This window comes from Strix uralensis, chromosome 21, assembly GCF_047716275.1.
Source record: "Strix uralensis isolate ZFMK-TIS-50842 chromosome 21, bStrUra1, whole genome shotgun sequence".
NCBI lineage: Eukaryota > Metazoa > Chordata > Aves > Strigiformes > Strigidae > Strix > Strix uralensis.
Genome location: NC_133992.1, coordinates 2,125,580 through 2,140,328, shown reverse-complemented (window position 1 = coordinate 2,140,328; position 14,749 = coordinate 2,125,580). Strand labels below are relative to the sequence as shown.

Here is a 14,749-nt window from a genome sequence, read left to right as displayed (position 1 = left end):
TGCAGGCGCCTCTGCTGCCTCCGCACAGGCGACCGGGTGTTCGGGAGCAGGTGGTGCCCGAAGCCGCGGGTGTGCTTGTTGCGGGAGGAGACGCTGCCCTTGCTCACTGTTGCTGCTTTCCTCAGGTGTCGGGGCCGGTGCTGGCAGCGCTCAGGCCTTCAGGCACAGAACGGCTCCATTCTGGCTGATAAAAGAGTAAAGAAGAGGAGGACCGGGAAAGATAGCCTGTGGAAGCTGAGTGAAACCTGGGAGGGGGACACTGCAGGGAGCCCCAGAGAGAAGAAGAAAAAGAAGAGAATAGTGACAATAAGGGAAAGAGAGGACTGAGAGTCAAAGCTGGAGCTGGTGAAGAAGAGAGGAGATTTGTTTCAGGCATTGCCAGGGGAGGTCCTTGAGAGGATCAGGCAGAGCCTGGTGATTACAGGGACTGGTACAACTGTTGTGACAGCTCTCCAGCACAAAAAATGTGCTGTGGGAGAGTAAGTTACAGAGCTGCCGTTCACCTTTTGTCTCCTTCCTGAATCTTGTTCCAGTGCATGTTGGTCTGCAGGGCTTGCGGCTATCGCTCTTAGTCACTTGGTAGTCACAGTCAGCAAGCCCTGCTGCCTGAGGGATGTCTGGTGACAGCTCTGTCCTTCATGACTAGGCAGCATCTCTGCAGGAGCCCCACGCAGATCCAGACACTGCTTCACTGCTGCATTGCTGTGCTCCTGAGCAAGTTTTCCCAGAGAAAATAAAATCTCTCTTCTTTCTAGACCCCCATCTTGTCTGTTACAGTGCCATGCTGTATTTATGGTGTCCAGAATGTTTTAAAAACTGGGGTTTGTGTCTTTTTATATAGCCATGTTGCTGTTTCTCTTTGATTACATTTGTTTGTAAAATTAGGGGTTTGTTTTTATTTTACTCACAGCATCCAAACAGCTACAGACTATAAAACACACAGGGGACGTTCCCTTGCCCTTTCTCCCCCTGTGTGTGTGTTGCTCCTCTGTAGGAGGCAGAGCCGGTGCCTGCAGAGACCACTGGCATCTGTTGGGACGTGGGATTTGCAGTTCATGGATGCTCACTCACTGCAGGGTGGGTGCTGTTCCAGCACTTACAGATAGTTCTTTCAATAACTTAATAAATAAAAATTACATCTTATAAAATATGGTCACATGCCAAAGGCCCTTCTCATTATTGACTGCTGAGTGATAGTCTCACTTAAAATTGATGGTGGTCAGCAGAGCATATACAGACAATGTCATGGAGAGAGGCACAGCTTTGCTGTTTGCAGGTTTGACATGTCTTTTCACAAAGGCAAGTTTGACATTTAAAGGCTCTTCAAGCCATTTAACAAGTCTCTGATTCTTCATCTTTTGACGCCTGGTATGATTCTTTTCCTGTTCAACTGCCTGTCCTTCAGCCTTCATGTCTTAAAGGATTTTCTTGGGTGAAAATTAAATAATGAGCTGTAATAGAGAAAGGTGAGAGGGCACACAGGGATGCTAAGTCCTGAGCAGAGAGCAAAGTTACGGATATCTTGCTGCAGGCACCCTTGTCCTTCTGGTTTCTCATCTTTAAATTTCCTTCTTCTGTTTCTGTTTGTGATGTCTGACCTTGCATATGGCTCTTGATTGCTTTCCTGCGTTTCCAAGCTGTAGCTCCTGACAATGAACTTCCTTTCTTGCTTAATCTTCTGAATTTTTGCTCTTACCTCCCCTCCTGGCGGGAGGTGAGTCTGAGGGGCATTTCGGTAGTCTGAAATTGTTAAAAAGATAGCAAAGTGGGATGGCAGGGAAAGAGCCATGAAACTGTTGAGAGTTTGATTCTAATGCACAGAATGAGTTTGTAGCACCTTCTGCTGTCTCTCGTAGCTTGTTCCAGTAGAGTGGTGTGACAGCAGTACAGTGAAACAGGACATCCTTGCCTCCTTGTTTCTGGAGTGAAATGAAGGGTGGTTGCTTGGATGCATTTAAGACTGAACCTATATTTTGCTTTTAACTAAGAATTTATCTACATAAAGCTCTGCTTAGTTTTTGGCAGAGATCTCCATGTGCAAGGAGCATCTCTGGCTGTATCCTGTGGTGCTTTTCAGTATAGTTTGAGACTAATTTGTAGGCACAGAGCTGTCAGAAAACCATCTTTTTTATGTACAACACATGAGCTTCACTGAGCACTAAATGAACTGCATTGTATGGCTGTGCCATTTGCTGGTGAACGTACTGGTGAACTGGTGAAGTATTGACTATTTTGTATTGTTTTTAAAATGCCTTATTAAAACAATGTTTAAAAAAGTCACTGCAAAGCAAAACCTCCAGTGCAAGCTTCATGGCGTGTATTTTGATTGGGACTTTTGGCAGCTGTAGCTCCTGCCTGGGCCCACCCTCTTTGCCGTGCAGTGCTGATCACGGCTCCTTGGGTTCCTCCAGTAATCCAAGGCTTATTGCCCAGCCGGTTCAACTCTTCCCCCTTCTGGGCTCACAGTTGCTCTTCTGCTCTTCTCTGGTTTTATCCCAGTCTTACCACCAAGTGATTCAGTCCTGCCTGCATCAGCTCCCTTTGTGAGCCCTTGTTCACCAGCAGCCCCAGCTCAGCCTTCCTGCATTGCCAGTTTTTGCTCCCTGCTGTCATGCAGCCTCAGATGAACCCCTTTTTCTCCTTGATTTTATTGCTCAGCTGGTCCCCATCTCTCTTTTCCTAGCATCCCAACTGGTATCCATCAAACTTCCAGCTGGTCTCCCCATTTCTTGTCCAGCCTCAGCTTTCTGCCCTTCCCTCACAATCTGCAACATGCTCCCTTTTCCTCCCTGCTGAGCCAGAATTCTCTTCTAGAACTGACTTTGGTTTCTGTTACCCCTTCACCCACCTGCAGCACTGATTTCACCAAGCATCTTACTGTGATTCACTCTTTCCTCTCTCTGGTTCAACTTCTCTTCCCTTTACACTTGAATCAGCCGGTGTCTTTGCATGCAGTCCAGTTGAATTAACAGCAAAACATTCTCCAGGTTTGGGTCCTGTAGTGATCCAGAACCACCATTTTGGGAAAGGTCTGGCTGCCCTGTAAGCCCAGGATGGAGTGTGGCAATCTGACCTGGAGACACATAGCCTGGGAGAAGCTGCTAAGTGCCCAGGAGGGCAGATAGCCCACCCAGCGTGTGGCTGGGGCAGCAGCGATCGGCTCTGGTTTGTAGTCAGAGTTTTTCTGAAGTTTGGTTCTTTTGGCTTTGCAGGCAGTTATTGACTATTGGAAAGTGATTTGGTTTTATAAGCCTATTAAAAATCTGACTTCAAGCTATTAGGTGTTTAGGCAGAATCTTATAATCTCACTGTGTGACTCAAATGGGGAAAGTATTCCCGTGCAACTCTGCTTCTGCCTAGAAAGCAAGTTTTGTTAACTTGAGACAACCCGTAAAGCTGAGAAACAAAGTTTAGCTTGGGCATCCTGAATCTGGGGTCCCCATGACATCCCAGGAAGCGGCTGAGATGGGATGTGTGATGTGCCAGACAGGCTCTGCTGCACTCAGTAGTCATCAGGTGCCTTACAAACAGTTACCTGTATTTTGAACTGCACTGGGGTCTTGTTTAGTCTCACCTGCCCTGGAAGGGGAAGGCAGCTGTGTTGCTGTCAGGATTAGGAGTTTTTCACATTTCTAGCCTAGCTTTATGCTAGAACATTTTACAGTCACTAATTATTGTGGCAGAATTGACTTTTAAGTAGTTTGGGTTTTGTCCCTGGTGCTTGATCTCTTGATATAGTTACGGCTTTTTTAGTTCCTGTCCTAGAGTGGGCCCTGCATTTCCCTGATCACCCAATCCCCTTTCTCTGTACATGTCCCAGCTTGACACAATTTATCTTGCACAGGGATGACCAAGACAATTGACCCGTCTCAGAGACACAGCAGTGCTTTTGCGGCTCGTGTTAACGCTTCCACCATGGAGGTGTGCTGGGATCTGCCTGTTTGATCAAGGCAGAGAAGGGCTTAAACAAAGACAATTGCTGAGACAGTGAGTTTTTTCTTTTTTTCCCCCACTTACTAGAGCACAGTTCTGTAGTCCAGGCTCCCCAGCAAACGCATACTCCCGGAGTCCTCTGCCTTTATTTACGCTGATCATTCGTGCCATTGAGACAGAGCTATAGTCAAAACTAAAGATGCCACTCTTCTTCCGTAAGAAGAAACCCAGCGATGATGCTCGGAAGCGCCTTGAATACCAAATGTGCCTGGTAAGCAGTGCCGAGGTGTTTTCTGTTCTCTGTGTCTAGTCCTGGATGCCAGGCAAATGTTCCCTGCGTTACCTGTAGTCTCGTTACTGATCTCACCAAGACAGCAGTTCATCTTCCTGATGAGATTCCAGAGAATTCCTGCTTTCCCCGTGTCCCTTTGCCCTCCCATCCACAGGTCCCCTTCGTGCCACTTGCATCCCTCTCTGCCGTTGTGGTTCCATGTAACGTCCTCCACCTGCCAGCCTGCATATGGGACCCCATCCCTCCTTTCTCCTCCATGCCCCTTCACTCTTACAGATCTCCCAGGTTTTTTTCCGACCAAGGAAACTGTGACGTCCCCTTTCCCATCATAGTTGGCTTTCCTTGTGCCCCTCTTGCTTCTCATTATTATTTTGTTTCTTCCTATCATTCAGAGGATTAACTTGTTAGATGCTGCTGTTTGTTTTCCTGGACTAGGATTTGGCCAGGATCCTCTGGGGTCGATCCTCAGCAGATTGCTGTCATGCCAGTGGGGTCGGCAGAACTACCTGCCTTACAGCAGCTGCAGATTTCAAGTTGGCTTCCTGAAAGCAATCTTCTTTTGAATTATGTCACCTATTCTGCTGTAGGAGCTGTGGACCAGGGCTGGCATAGGGAATCTCCAGAGGCACCTGCATTTTCAAAGTGACAAAATTATGCCAGTTGGGTATCTGTAAGGTATTTTGGAAGGGAAGACTTTGTTGTGTACCAGTAATTCAGTTGGAGGGTTTCTGTTCAGCTCCTGTGGGGCTGGGGAAGGGTAGCTTAATCTGTCCATTCTAGGATTAGTTCTGTATTGCATGTTCTTAGTTTAGGGTCGGATAGCCAGTTCTGAAGACTTAACAAGGGCACTAACACAAGCAGGTTTTATTGCCTTGTGTAGTGCCTTTTATTTAAGAAAATACTTCCAGAGATGCAACGCTGCTCATGGTGAGATTTGTCCAGTTTCATTGCTGTTAGCAACTGCATTGGATGGAGTCACTTTGAACACGGAAAACCACTTTTGTACAGAAGCAGTGAGTCCTTGCTCATTCTTACACAGCAGAGCTGGCTCTGCAGGTCCCATGGAAGCAAAAAGGCAATAGTAGGTTATTTTGGTTTCTGTGTACAGTTCAGAAGAAAGTCAGTCTGCTGGGTGAGACATGCCAGTGACACCGCAGGCTCTTTACAGGCTAGGACAGCACTGCTGTTGTTCCTAGGAAGTGCCTCTCCTGAGCCCATCACTCCCTTTCCATATCCTTTCAAATTGCAGAATTAGGACGTGCTTTGGTTCTTCATGCAGAAACTAATTTATTGTACCAAAAGGGTTTTTCTGCAGTTTGGTTTCCTGGTTTTGCTTGCTGCAGTTGTAGCAGCACACCCTTTGCTTCTAGCATCATCATCTGAGCTGTGTCAGAGAACTGCAATTGCATTTTCTAGGGAGGGGCCAGTTGAGTAGTTTAGTTGATACGCAGCAAGAGGCCAGGTATTTCTGTATGCTCTAATTCTCTGGGTGCGTATCTTCTCTCTCCAGGCAAAAGAAGCTGGTGCTGATGACATTCTTGACATATCCAAATGTGAACTCTCAGAGGTATGTTCTCTACGACTTCCAGTATTAGCTCACAGGTCTGAGTTCTCTGTCTGCTTCTTGTTACCAACTGTCAGATTTAGTACCATGTCTATGAGCCTCGAGACAGAAATGGGCTTGTTACTGATCTGCTGCTTCTTAAGTCTGCTGAGCTCTGGCTTTCAGGTGAGGGCTGCTTCTGCTTTTTTTTCTTTTGGTGGGAGATTGCCTGTCCTACCTGCTGCTTCCACTGCATCTCTGTCCTGGGAATCTTTTTTCATTTGACAAGATGGGAAGGGCAGGGTGGTCTCATAGCCTCCGCCAGTACTTTGGTAGGACCCTAGTTTGGGACCTCCTGGCCGAATTTTGCAAGTCATAAGGGAATCTGTTTGCCAAAGGCTGACTGTTTCTAATCTTAGAGCTACAAAGTCTGCCACCTGCGCTTATTTTTCTGTATAAGTGAAAATCCCTGGTTCCAGGCTGCTAGTTAAGGATGGAAATCTCACTTCCAGCTTGGCTTCTTTTATGGCAGCCAACTAAATTAGAAACAAGCTGTCTGCTGGAGTGTGAGCGGTTAGTGACAGATTGCCAGGCTTTCAGAGGACACACAGCTTTTCATTCTGGCAGCCAGGCAATCCTGTTAAGCAGAAGCCCGTTTCTATTTCACTTTCAGTTTGTATTCATTGTCCTGTGTTTCTAAAACAGGTTGGTACCTGTGTAACCTTTTGTCACAGCCTTTTGGCCTTTGCCAAACAAGCTAATAGATGTTGTGCCGCTCTTTGGGGAGAGATTTGGGACCATCCTGGAGAGGATAGCTGTCTGCTGTGCGGTATGAAATGGCTTTGCTGAGACTTTGGGGTGTTTTGTTCTGAGATCAGAAGCCAACAGCATCTTGTGTGTAGGTCTGTGAGCTGTGTGGGACAGTCTGTGAGCCAGTCTGGGTAAAAGGGTGGCAGACAGAAGATGCACACTGAGCCAGCTCCATTCATAGCTGCAGCTGGTCTTGGATCCCCAGCGGCTCCTTTGGGATTGGTACCATAATATTCTGTCTTGCTTGTCTCCTTTTTAGCCTTCGTAGTTTCAATAAATAAAGTGAGCCATCAGTTTGGTCTTAAAGTTAACTCTGGACAGTAGTTTGGCTGATGGCAGTTCCATGCTACAGAGCAGGGCATGGTGGTCAGAGCCTTGGCTGGCATGGGCTGAATTTGCTGGAACATTCCTTTTGTGACTGCCCCTCTCCTGCAGAGCCTCGCACATACTAGGACACTCAGTCCTGCCTGTTGCTCACCTTTCTCACTTAGCCCACTGCGCTGTGTTTGCCAAGGTTGCAAAACCATAGAATACATTTGTGTGATGACTAACAGAAAATATGCCTGAACTCTTGAGTCATCTGTACATTGAATATTAAATCATGCAAGACCTGGGCTTCTGCCTAAACCTCAGTCTGTTCTGTGCTGTGCACAACACTGTCATATTGTGGAGAGCCATTGCAAGCACTTTAAATGAAAGCTAACCGAGAAGTACTGGCATCCTGGGCCAAAACCAGTGACTGGTAATTTTAAGTATCACTTGCATTTTCATTAAAGTTAATTATTCACACGTTACAGGTGGAAGTGCTTACAAAGATAGTATCTTGAGAAGTCTGACCCGACTATTTTTTAATTGTTTTTAGGTTCCTTATGGGGCCTTCGCAACTTGTAAAGTCTTGCAAAAAAAGGTAATGTTGCAATCAGAAATTATTAGATAATTCTATTTTTATGCTCGAGTATTGTGTTGGAAATTACTGTATGTGGTTGTTTATATGTTGCTTCAGAAGTTTGCTTGTAATGAATTTGGCCACTTGTACGATACTATAGAGAGCAGTTTGGGTAGGACTAATCCTGTGTGTGCTTTAGAGCTAACTTCTGTCATGAAAGATGAGGTGATTGTTTCTGTTTTAGCCTATCTTATGATATTTCTCGTGTAAGAAACTAGCCTCTGGTTTAGATCTCATGTTAAATCCATTTTTTATTTTAATTATTAAAATCCATTTATTATTTTAATATTTTATATGATACTGAATAAGATATTGAGCTCTTGTACAGCCTCCACAGTTAAATATCAACAAATGTGCTTGTTCTAGACAGTAGATCTCTTGTGTTCATGTTTCAATGGGATTTTTCCTCCCTCAGGTGCTGATTATTCATACAAATAATCTGACATCTTTAGTTCCAAAGTCCTGCAGCCTCCTGAGTCTCATAACTGTGAAGGTAACTGTGATTCTTAACAGTTTATCTGCAGCCTATTTTCCTTGAATTCTAGCTGCATTAAAACACACTAGCCCAAATAAATCCCTTCTGTCTGACTGTCTTCACCAAGAAGCAGTAACAAGGTGTGAAACCTGCCTTTCCTAGGTTACCTCCCAGGTAGACAGATAGTGATCACTGAGCAGTTTGTATAAAATCATAATCGGTCCCAGGACTCATTTATACTCTTCATAATCCCACACTTCCCCCCTCAACAGCCTCTCATGGTGGTGGCCAGTCAGGGCTGAGTGTGTTGTGGAGTAGATCCACCTCTCTTCTTGCTGGTGGGTCATTTGAATGTGAATGAAACTGGTGATGAGTGACCATGTGTGATGGGGCTGTATCACTGTACCTGTCATATAAATGCTGAGGGCTTTCAGCTCCACCACCCTCGTGCTCTGGTTTCACAAGAGGCAGAGTCACTCCAGCAGCTCACCTCTCTGTGGAGGAAGGTCTCTAGGTGTAGTCCTGCCCTCTCCCTGGGCCAGCGCTGGTGTTGGAGCAGTTCAGCTCACTGATCCTGCAGAAAATGTCTTTTTCTGCCAGGCTGACTCCATGGAAATGATCTATCCAGTTGGCTTATCCAGTTTTGTGGAACAGCTTCCTTGGTGTCACCGCTCTCCCTAGTCTTTCATTTGTTTATTGATGTGTAGAGGCTTCAGTTTTCAAAAGACCTACAAGAATTAAGTGCCTCTGTCTCCTTAAAAACTTAAGCTGCTTTTCAAAGCACCATTGAAAGGGAAGTCATTTCCATTGCTAGGTAATTCATGACCTTTCATTCTTGCACCATGACTGGTTGGTGAAATCATCTACTCTTCCAGGTTCTAGACCTGCATGACAACCAGCTGGCATCGCTTCCTGCTGATATTGGTCAGCTGACATCTCTCCAGGTAAAAGATTTGCAGCTGCATCCCAAGTGTCTGTAAAGGGTATGTTACAGGACAGCAAGAATATGGGGTTGCTGCCATTTGTTTTATAATTAATCATAATTTAAATGATGGTGCTCATATTGTCAGATCTATCTCATTGACTTGACTGTCGCTGTTGAACTGGCTTTTTGGGGAGGGAGAGCAGAAGAGCAGGAGAAGAGCAGAAGAGCAGGCATGCTGAATTATGTAGCCCCTGCTTAGCGCAAGGGCTGTCAGTCCAAATGGCTCACACTGCCAAGCAAGTGCTCTGGGCAATCAGAGCTGGACCTTCCAGTCCCATTGGTTTCTCAAAATAGTCAGGTTTCACCATTCTTCCTGGTGTGATTATGTTGAGAACTCAGTGCAGCATGTTGTAGGACATGCTGAGGGTCCCCTCTGCTCAGGGTGCAGCTTCATGTTCAGTCACTGCTCCCCTGTGGGAGCTGGGGTGGGGGGGTGCTGCCCTGGAACTCTGCTTCCCAGTTCCTGCATCTGGGTTCAGCACCTGCTGCTGCTGTTGGTTGTCAATAGGGTTTCTCACTGCATGTGGTAGCTAGATGTACCCTGTATCCAGGGCTTCTGGAAATTATTTTTTTCTTTTAGCCCAGAAAGTATTGTCTAAAACCAATTTCAAGTTGTCCTTCTGGGCCTGAAAGTAGGCATAGATGTGTAGAAGATCTGAGACTTGTATAAAGAATATCTTGAATATCTTTTCTGTTAATACCTTAGGTCCTAAACCTTGAAAGGAATCTTTTAAAAAGTCTTCCACAATCTATAGGAGACCTTGCACAGCTCCAGATGCTCAATGTGAAAGGTATGGCACATGTTTCTTGTCAGTGCTCTGGGCAAAGCACTATTTATTATCTAGGTTGTGTTGAGCTGTAGTAGTAATTATTCCTTTCAACCAAAGCAAGCACCAAATGGTTTATGCTATGAACGTTAAGGAAGAACACAAAAAAATATTTGAATTCAGATAGTTGGCAAGGTGGGAGAAATCATCTAAGCTGAAAATGATTCCTGAAAATTCCCTGAGTTATTAGGAGTAACTAGGGTTGTTTGGCTGCTTCTTAGCAAATGCACACACTGTCTGCCTTGATTCCCTGCTGTGTGCTTCAACTCATGGCTCTTGGGCCAGACTTGCTCCAATTGATGTTTTCATTCAGCCCGTTGCCTTTTCTCAAAGGAGAGGTTGTTGGGTCATTGTGCCCAATCTCAACAGCCAAGAGCTTACTTGTGTGCCTGCACGTGGGCAGCATTTCAGAGCCCCAGCTGCCTCGTTCCTGCAGCAAGGAGTGCCGAGAGGGCTGGAGGCACATGGCCTTCCCCAGGAGCACAAGACCCCCCTGGAGCTGGGAGTGCTGTCTGTGCCCTGCAAGAGCAGTCCCAGGCCAGGGTTTGTGCCTCTCTGCATAATGATTTAGACCAACCTAAGAAATCTGTCTATGCAGGTTCAAGTGTAAGAAAAATAGCAGGTCTTTGGCAGAAGCAGCTCAGTAAAGCAAGCAGAGCAGTCAGCCCGGATAAACTGCATTGCAGTTAAGTCCACTGACACCCGGAGCTTGGTCCCGTGAGCCTGTGTAGCCCCACCAGGTTTGTACAGCCCTGACGTAGAGGTCACAACTGTAGCTCTTTTCAAGACTCCAGGGCTTTTTCCAGATATGCAGTGCCATAAATATGGGAGAAAAAGGAGACTTTGTTACAGGGAGTTGTTGCTGAAATGGAAGGAATGGGTGAGGAGCTCAGAAGTGCAGCTCAGTTCCTTGCCGTAGTGCTCCTCAGCACCTGGCCTCTGTCCCCTGGATGTGCAGTCCCACACTCAGTCCCCTTTCTCCATCTCTGGTACTTGCACTGAAGGGAAGAAGACTCCATGTTGCAAATATTGTCCTGATAAAGAACACAGATCCAGCCTGCAGCAGTGACCTCAGCTGAGAAGGTTGTTTCAGCATGAGGAACTGCTGCTGGACCTGTGCACTGGGGCTGTGTGCAAGTAGATCTCGATCCCCATTTGCCTCGCTGGGCAATGGCAGCCCTTGGAGTCCTCGTGTGACCCACGACAGCCCCGTCCCTGTAGAGAGTATAGAAAATGAGTCATAAGTATGATTATGGTTTGGTGTTCCAGCAGATGAACTTGCTGGGTCCTGCTTTGGAAAAGTTATGTGGTACTAAATGACTTTTCTCTCTCTCTAGGTAACAAGCTGAAGGACCTGCCTGTTACTGTGAGTGGCTTGCGGAGTCTGCGCACTCTGGATATCAGTGAGAACGTGCTGCAAGAGCTGCCGCGGGTGCTGGCTCACATCCGCACGCTGGAGGTACGCAGCCAGCCAGCCGTGTCTGTCTCTCCTCTTTGCAGGCTGTTTATTCTGCTGTAGGCTGTTTCCCTTCCTACTTGCTCAATATGATAATAAATTTAGCATAGGAAGTGAATTTTTAGGCCTTGGGCAGGACCCACTGTGGGGGATTGTAACAAGGCTGTATGCAGTTCATGGTGTCCAAAATAGGTTTTGCGTACCCTTCCCACTTCGATCTTTTCTGATCACTTTTTGATGTGGCTTAATCATGACAAAAGTATAATCCACAGGGAGTGAACCCCCAGGTATTTTCTGCCAGGGCTGTCTCTCTGAGAGCACGAACTGTGCCTGTGGGCTCAGGCTGACTCAGCCCATTTCCACCAAGGCTGATTCTAAATGAGCAGATGGGATATTTCTGATGAGGTTTTTGCCTCCGTTGCTGTGACAGATCTCTGACTCATTGTCAGCCTCCGTAGGTTTCTGGCTCCCTGGAGTTCACATTCAAAATGGGACAAGCATGAAGATTTTTATGGATGTGTTACCTTCTGGCTGCCAGACTTGTCAGTACTAAACTGTGCAAATGTCAGGCAACAGGGCTGACTCAGACACCAGCACGGAGGATGCGAATACATGCTCTCCTGTCTCGAACACACAACATGAGGCTTCACTTCTCTTGTGGGCAGACTCTGAGATGAGGGATCTGTGCAGCTTTCTCACTTGTGCTTGATAAAATTGTTCCTTTCTGGGCCTTCCCGCTATGCCCTTCTCTACAGGAGGGAACATTAGGTCCTTCTGGTGGCCACAGTAGGACAAAACAGTAAGTGGTCCTTCCTCTTGTTCTTACTCTTCTCTCTGAGTCCCTTGTATCACCATCCCTTGCATGTGTCATGCTTAAGGGCTCCAGCTACAGAAATTAGTAGAAGATGTCTGTAATTGAGAAGTGCTGTGCCCTCTTGTGCTTAAACACAAAGTAGACTTGTCTGCATAAGGGAGATGTTTCACTGAAGGACCAATTCAGAAGCTCCCAAAATAGAGGGAGCTCCACTGAATCACCTCTGAAAGGTGTCAAACACCCAAGGGAAATTCAGTGCAAACTCGTATTTATGTCAGAATTTAGGGTAAGATGAAATTATGACTCCATAAGTGAAATTTTGGGGAGCTGCAAGGATAACTGCAGTTGGACTCTGGCTGGGCCACCAGAATAACCTGCGGCTCTGTGTGTTCTCTTTTGGAGACGCTGACCTTGGATGCTTCTTCCATGACCTACCCATCACCTGATATTTGCAGTGCAGGTACAGAGTCCATTCAGCAGTTCCTCTGCAAAGGTAAGCAAGAGTCATCTGTGGATGGTGGTGAGAACTTGGGGGACTGCGCTGTGCTCTCATTGGGGGCTTTGGCATGTTCAAAGATTGCATTAATGAAGGACAGACCGGGTTGGCTTTGCTTGGGGTGGTTTCTGATGCTCTGCACCCACGTCTCCTGGTTTAGGCCCAGAGGGCAACGGAGCACCACGCAATTGTTCACTCACTCCTTCCCCCCAGCGCTGGGAAGGAGAAAAATGAAACAAAAAGGCTCAGAAATTGAGATAAGGACAGGGAGAGGTCGCTCACCCAGTTAAACAGTCACAGTCAAAAGACAGATTCCTTAGGGAAAGAAAACAAGAACATCACTTTAATTCAAACACCAATAAAACCAACACTTAACAGACAGAATGGAACAGTGAGAAGTGTTACCATATCTTAAAACACCTCCCCTCACCCCTCCCTTCTTCCCCAGGCCCAGGTTTTGTTCCTGATATTTCTACTTCCTCCCCTGGCGGCGCAGGGGCAGGGGGTGGGGTGTGCAGTCAGTTCACCACTTCTTCCTCCAAAGTGGGGGGACACTCTTCTGCATTCTTCGCGCTGCTCCATGTGGCATCCCTCTGACGGGAGACAGGCCTCCACAAACTCCCTCTGCCGTGAGTCCTCCCCACGGGATGCATTCTTCTGGAGATGCTCCGGCGTGGGTCACCCCTGCCTGTTGCAGCCCTCCCAGCAATGAACCACAACAGGGGGGCAGCTTCTTCCCACAGTCACAGCCTCCTTTAAGCACAGCCGTGTGGGGTGGGCTCCTCCACAGGCCACAGGTCGGCCTCTGCTCCACCGGTGATCTCCATGGGTGGCAGAGGGTGGCCCTGCCCTCTCACCGTGGGATACAGGGGGGGTCTCTGCTCTGGTGTGCCTCCCCCCCCCTTCCTCCTCCTTCCTTCCACTGACCTCGGTGTTCGCAGAGGTGTCCTTCCCATAGCTCCTCTCAAAGTCCCCACTCCCTCTCAGGTTCTCCTTCTTAAATATGTTATCACAGAGGCTCAGCCACTGTCGCTAATTGGCTCAGCCTTGGCTGGAGGTGAGTCCGACTTGGAGCTGGGGGAGCTTTGAGAAGCTTCTCACAGGGGCCACCGCTGTAGCCCCCTCCCTTGCTACCAAAAGCCCCACCATGCAAACCCAGCACAACATGACAGGCTGGTCAGTGAGTTATGTACCTTTGCTGGCAGACAGCAAAACAGGAGTCCTTCCTTGAGACTTACTTTTTACTGTCACACTGAAATTGATAATGGTTTTGTTAAAACACCAGAATAGCTGAGTAGAGACTGTCTGAGTGACCATAAGAAGTCATTGGATCTCCCTGTGATTTTGTTTTCTCGTTTGTATTTTCTCAAGTGGGAGATGAGGCATTGCCTGGGTATGGCTGCCTTGGGACAAGGAGATAGACTCAGTTGTCACTCGATGTCCCTTCTACCCTCATTTTGTATGAGAAAAGACTTGGGGGCTGCAGACTGATGGTTTGTTAAGAAAGATGAAACTAGATGGAAAACTCAGAGGACAAAGGTAAAGTACTGTGAGTTTGTAAACACTGAGTTTAATCCAGACAGGAAAGTTTGGAAGAGGTTTTATGCAGGGGAAGTGCCTTGCCAGACATTGTGCTAATCCACGAAATAAAAGGGCAGTTGGACATTTGCAGCCTTGCAGAAGTCAAGATGCCTGTACCCGTGTGAGGGAAGCGTTTCTCTCTGAGCAGGTTATCTTTGATCATCTTCCTGGTGGGAATGGGGTAGCACGATCTCCTCTCAGAGCTTCTTGTTGTTAAGCCTGCCTGAGCTGAAGGAGCTCTTCTGTGTCACTCGGCTGTGTGTGGGGAGAGGGAGCACAGTTGGAAGCAGTCTCACACTCCAGCCAGCCCTCGGCCACGCTGCCAAGGAGGTCTTTAAGCACCAAATGTTCTTGTTTTGTGTCTGATACCTTCCAGAGTGTGGAATTGCATACTACCCTCCCTCGCAGTATCTGCTCCCCGTGCTGGAGAGCGATAGAGGAGGAACGTCAGTGGATGGGGTGGACAGAGCAGTGCATAAGTACTTGGAGGAGGAGAGCGAGTGGCAGGTGAGGCTACACTGCATGTGAAGTTGTGCAAGAGGGTTTTGGATTTGCCTCTCGGCTCCAGCAATGGATCTCACAGCACTTAGC

General features: G+C 47.2%; 1 protein-coding gene across 2 annotated transcripts in view; it reads left to right on the top strand.

Moving 5' to 3' along the window:
• Positions 1-14,749, top strand: part of LRSAM1 (leucine rich repeat and sterile alpha motif containing 1) — a 30,556-nt gene that overhangs the window by 307 nt on the left and 15,500 nt on the right. Inside the window, exons 2-11 of one of the 2 annotated variants that reach the window (XM_074891019.1) lie at positions 126-3,165; positions 4,021-4,204; positions 5,736-5,792; positions 7,441-7,485; positions 7,940-8,017; positions 8,875-8,943; positions 9,691-9,775; positions 11,149-11,270; positions 12,484-12,574; positions 14,535-14,665. In XM_074891019.1, the coding sequence (XP_074747120.1) occupies positions 4,133-4,204; positions 5,736-5,792; positions 7,441-7,485; positions 7,940-8,017; positions 8,875-8,943; positions 9,691-9,775; positions 11,149-11,270; positions 12,484-12,574; positions 14,535-14,665 (750 nt within the window). In that variant the 5' untranslated portion in view covers positions 126-3,165; positions 4,021-4,132. The remainder of the gene's footprint in view (positions 1-125; positions 3,166-4,020; positions 4,205-5,735; positions 5,793-7,440; positions 7,486-7,939; positions 8,018-8,874; positions 8,944-9,690; positions 9,776-11,148; positions 11,271-12,483; positions 12,575-14,534; positions 14,666-14,749) is intronic. The other variant, XM_074891018.1, reaches the window with a different exon arrangement.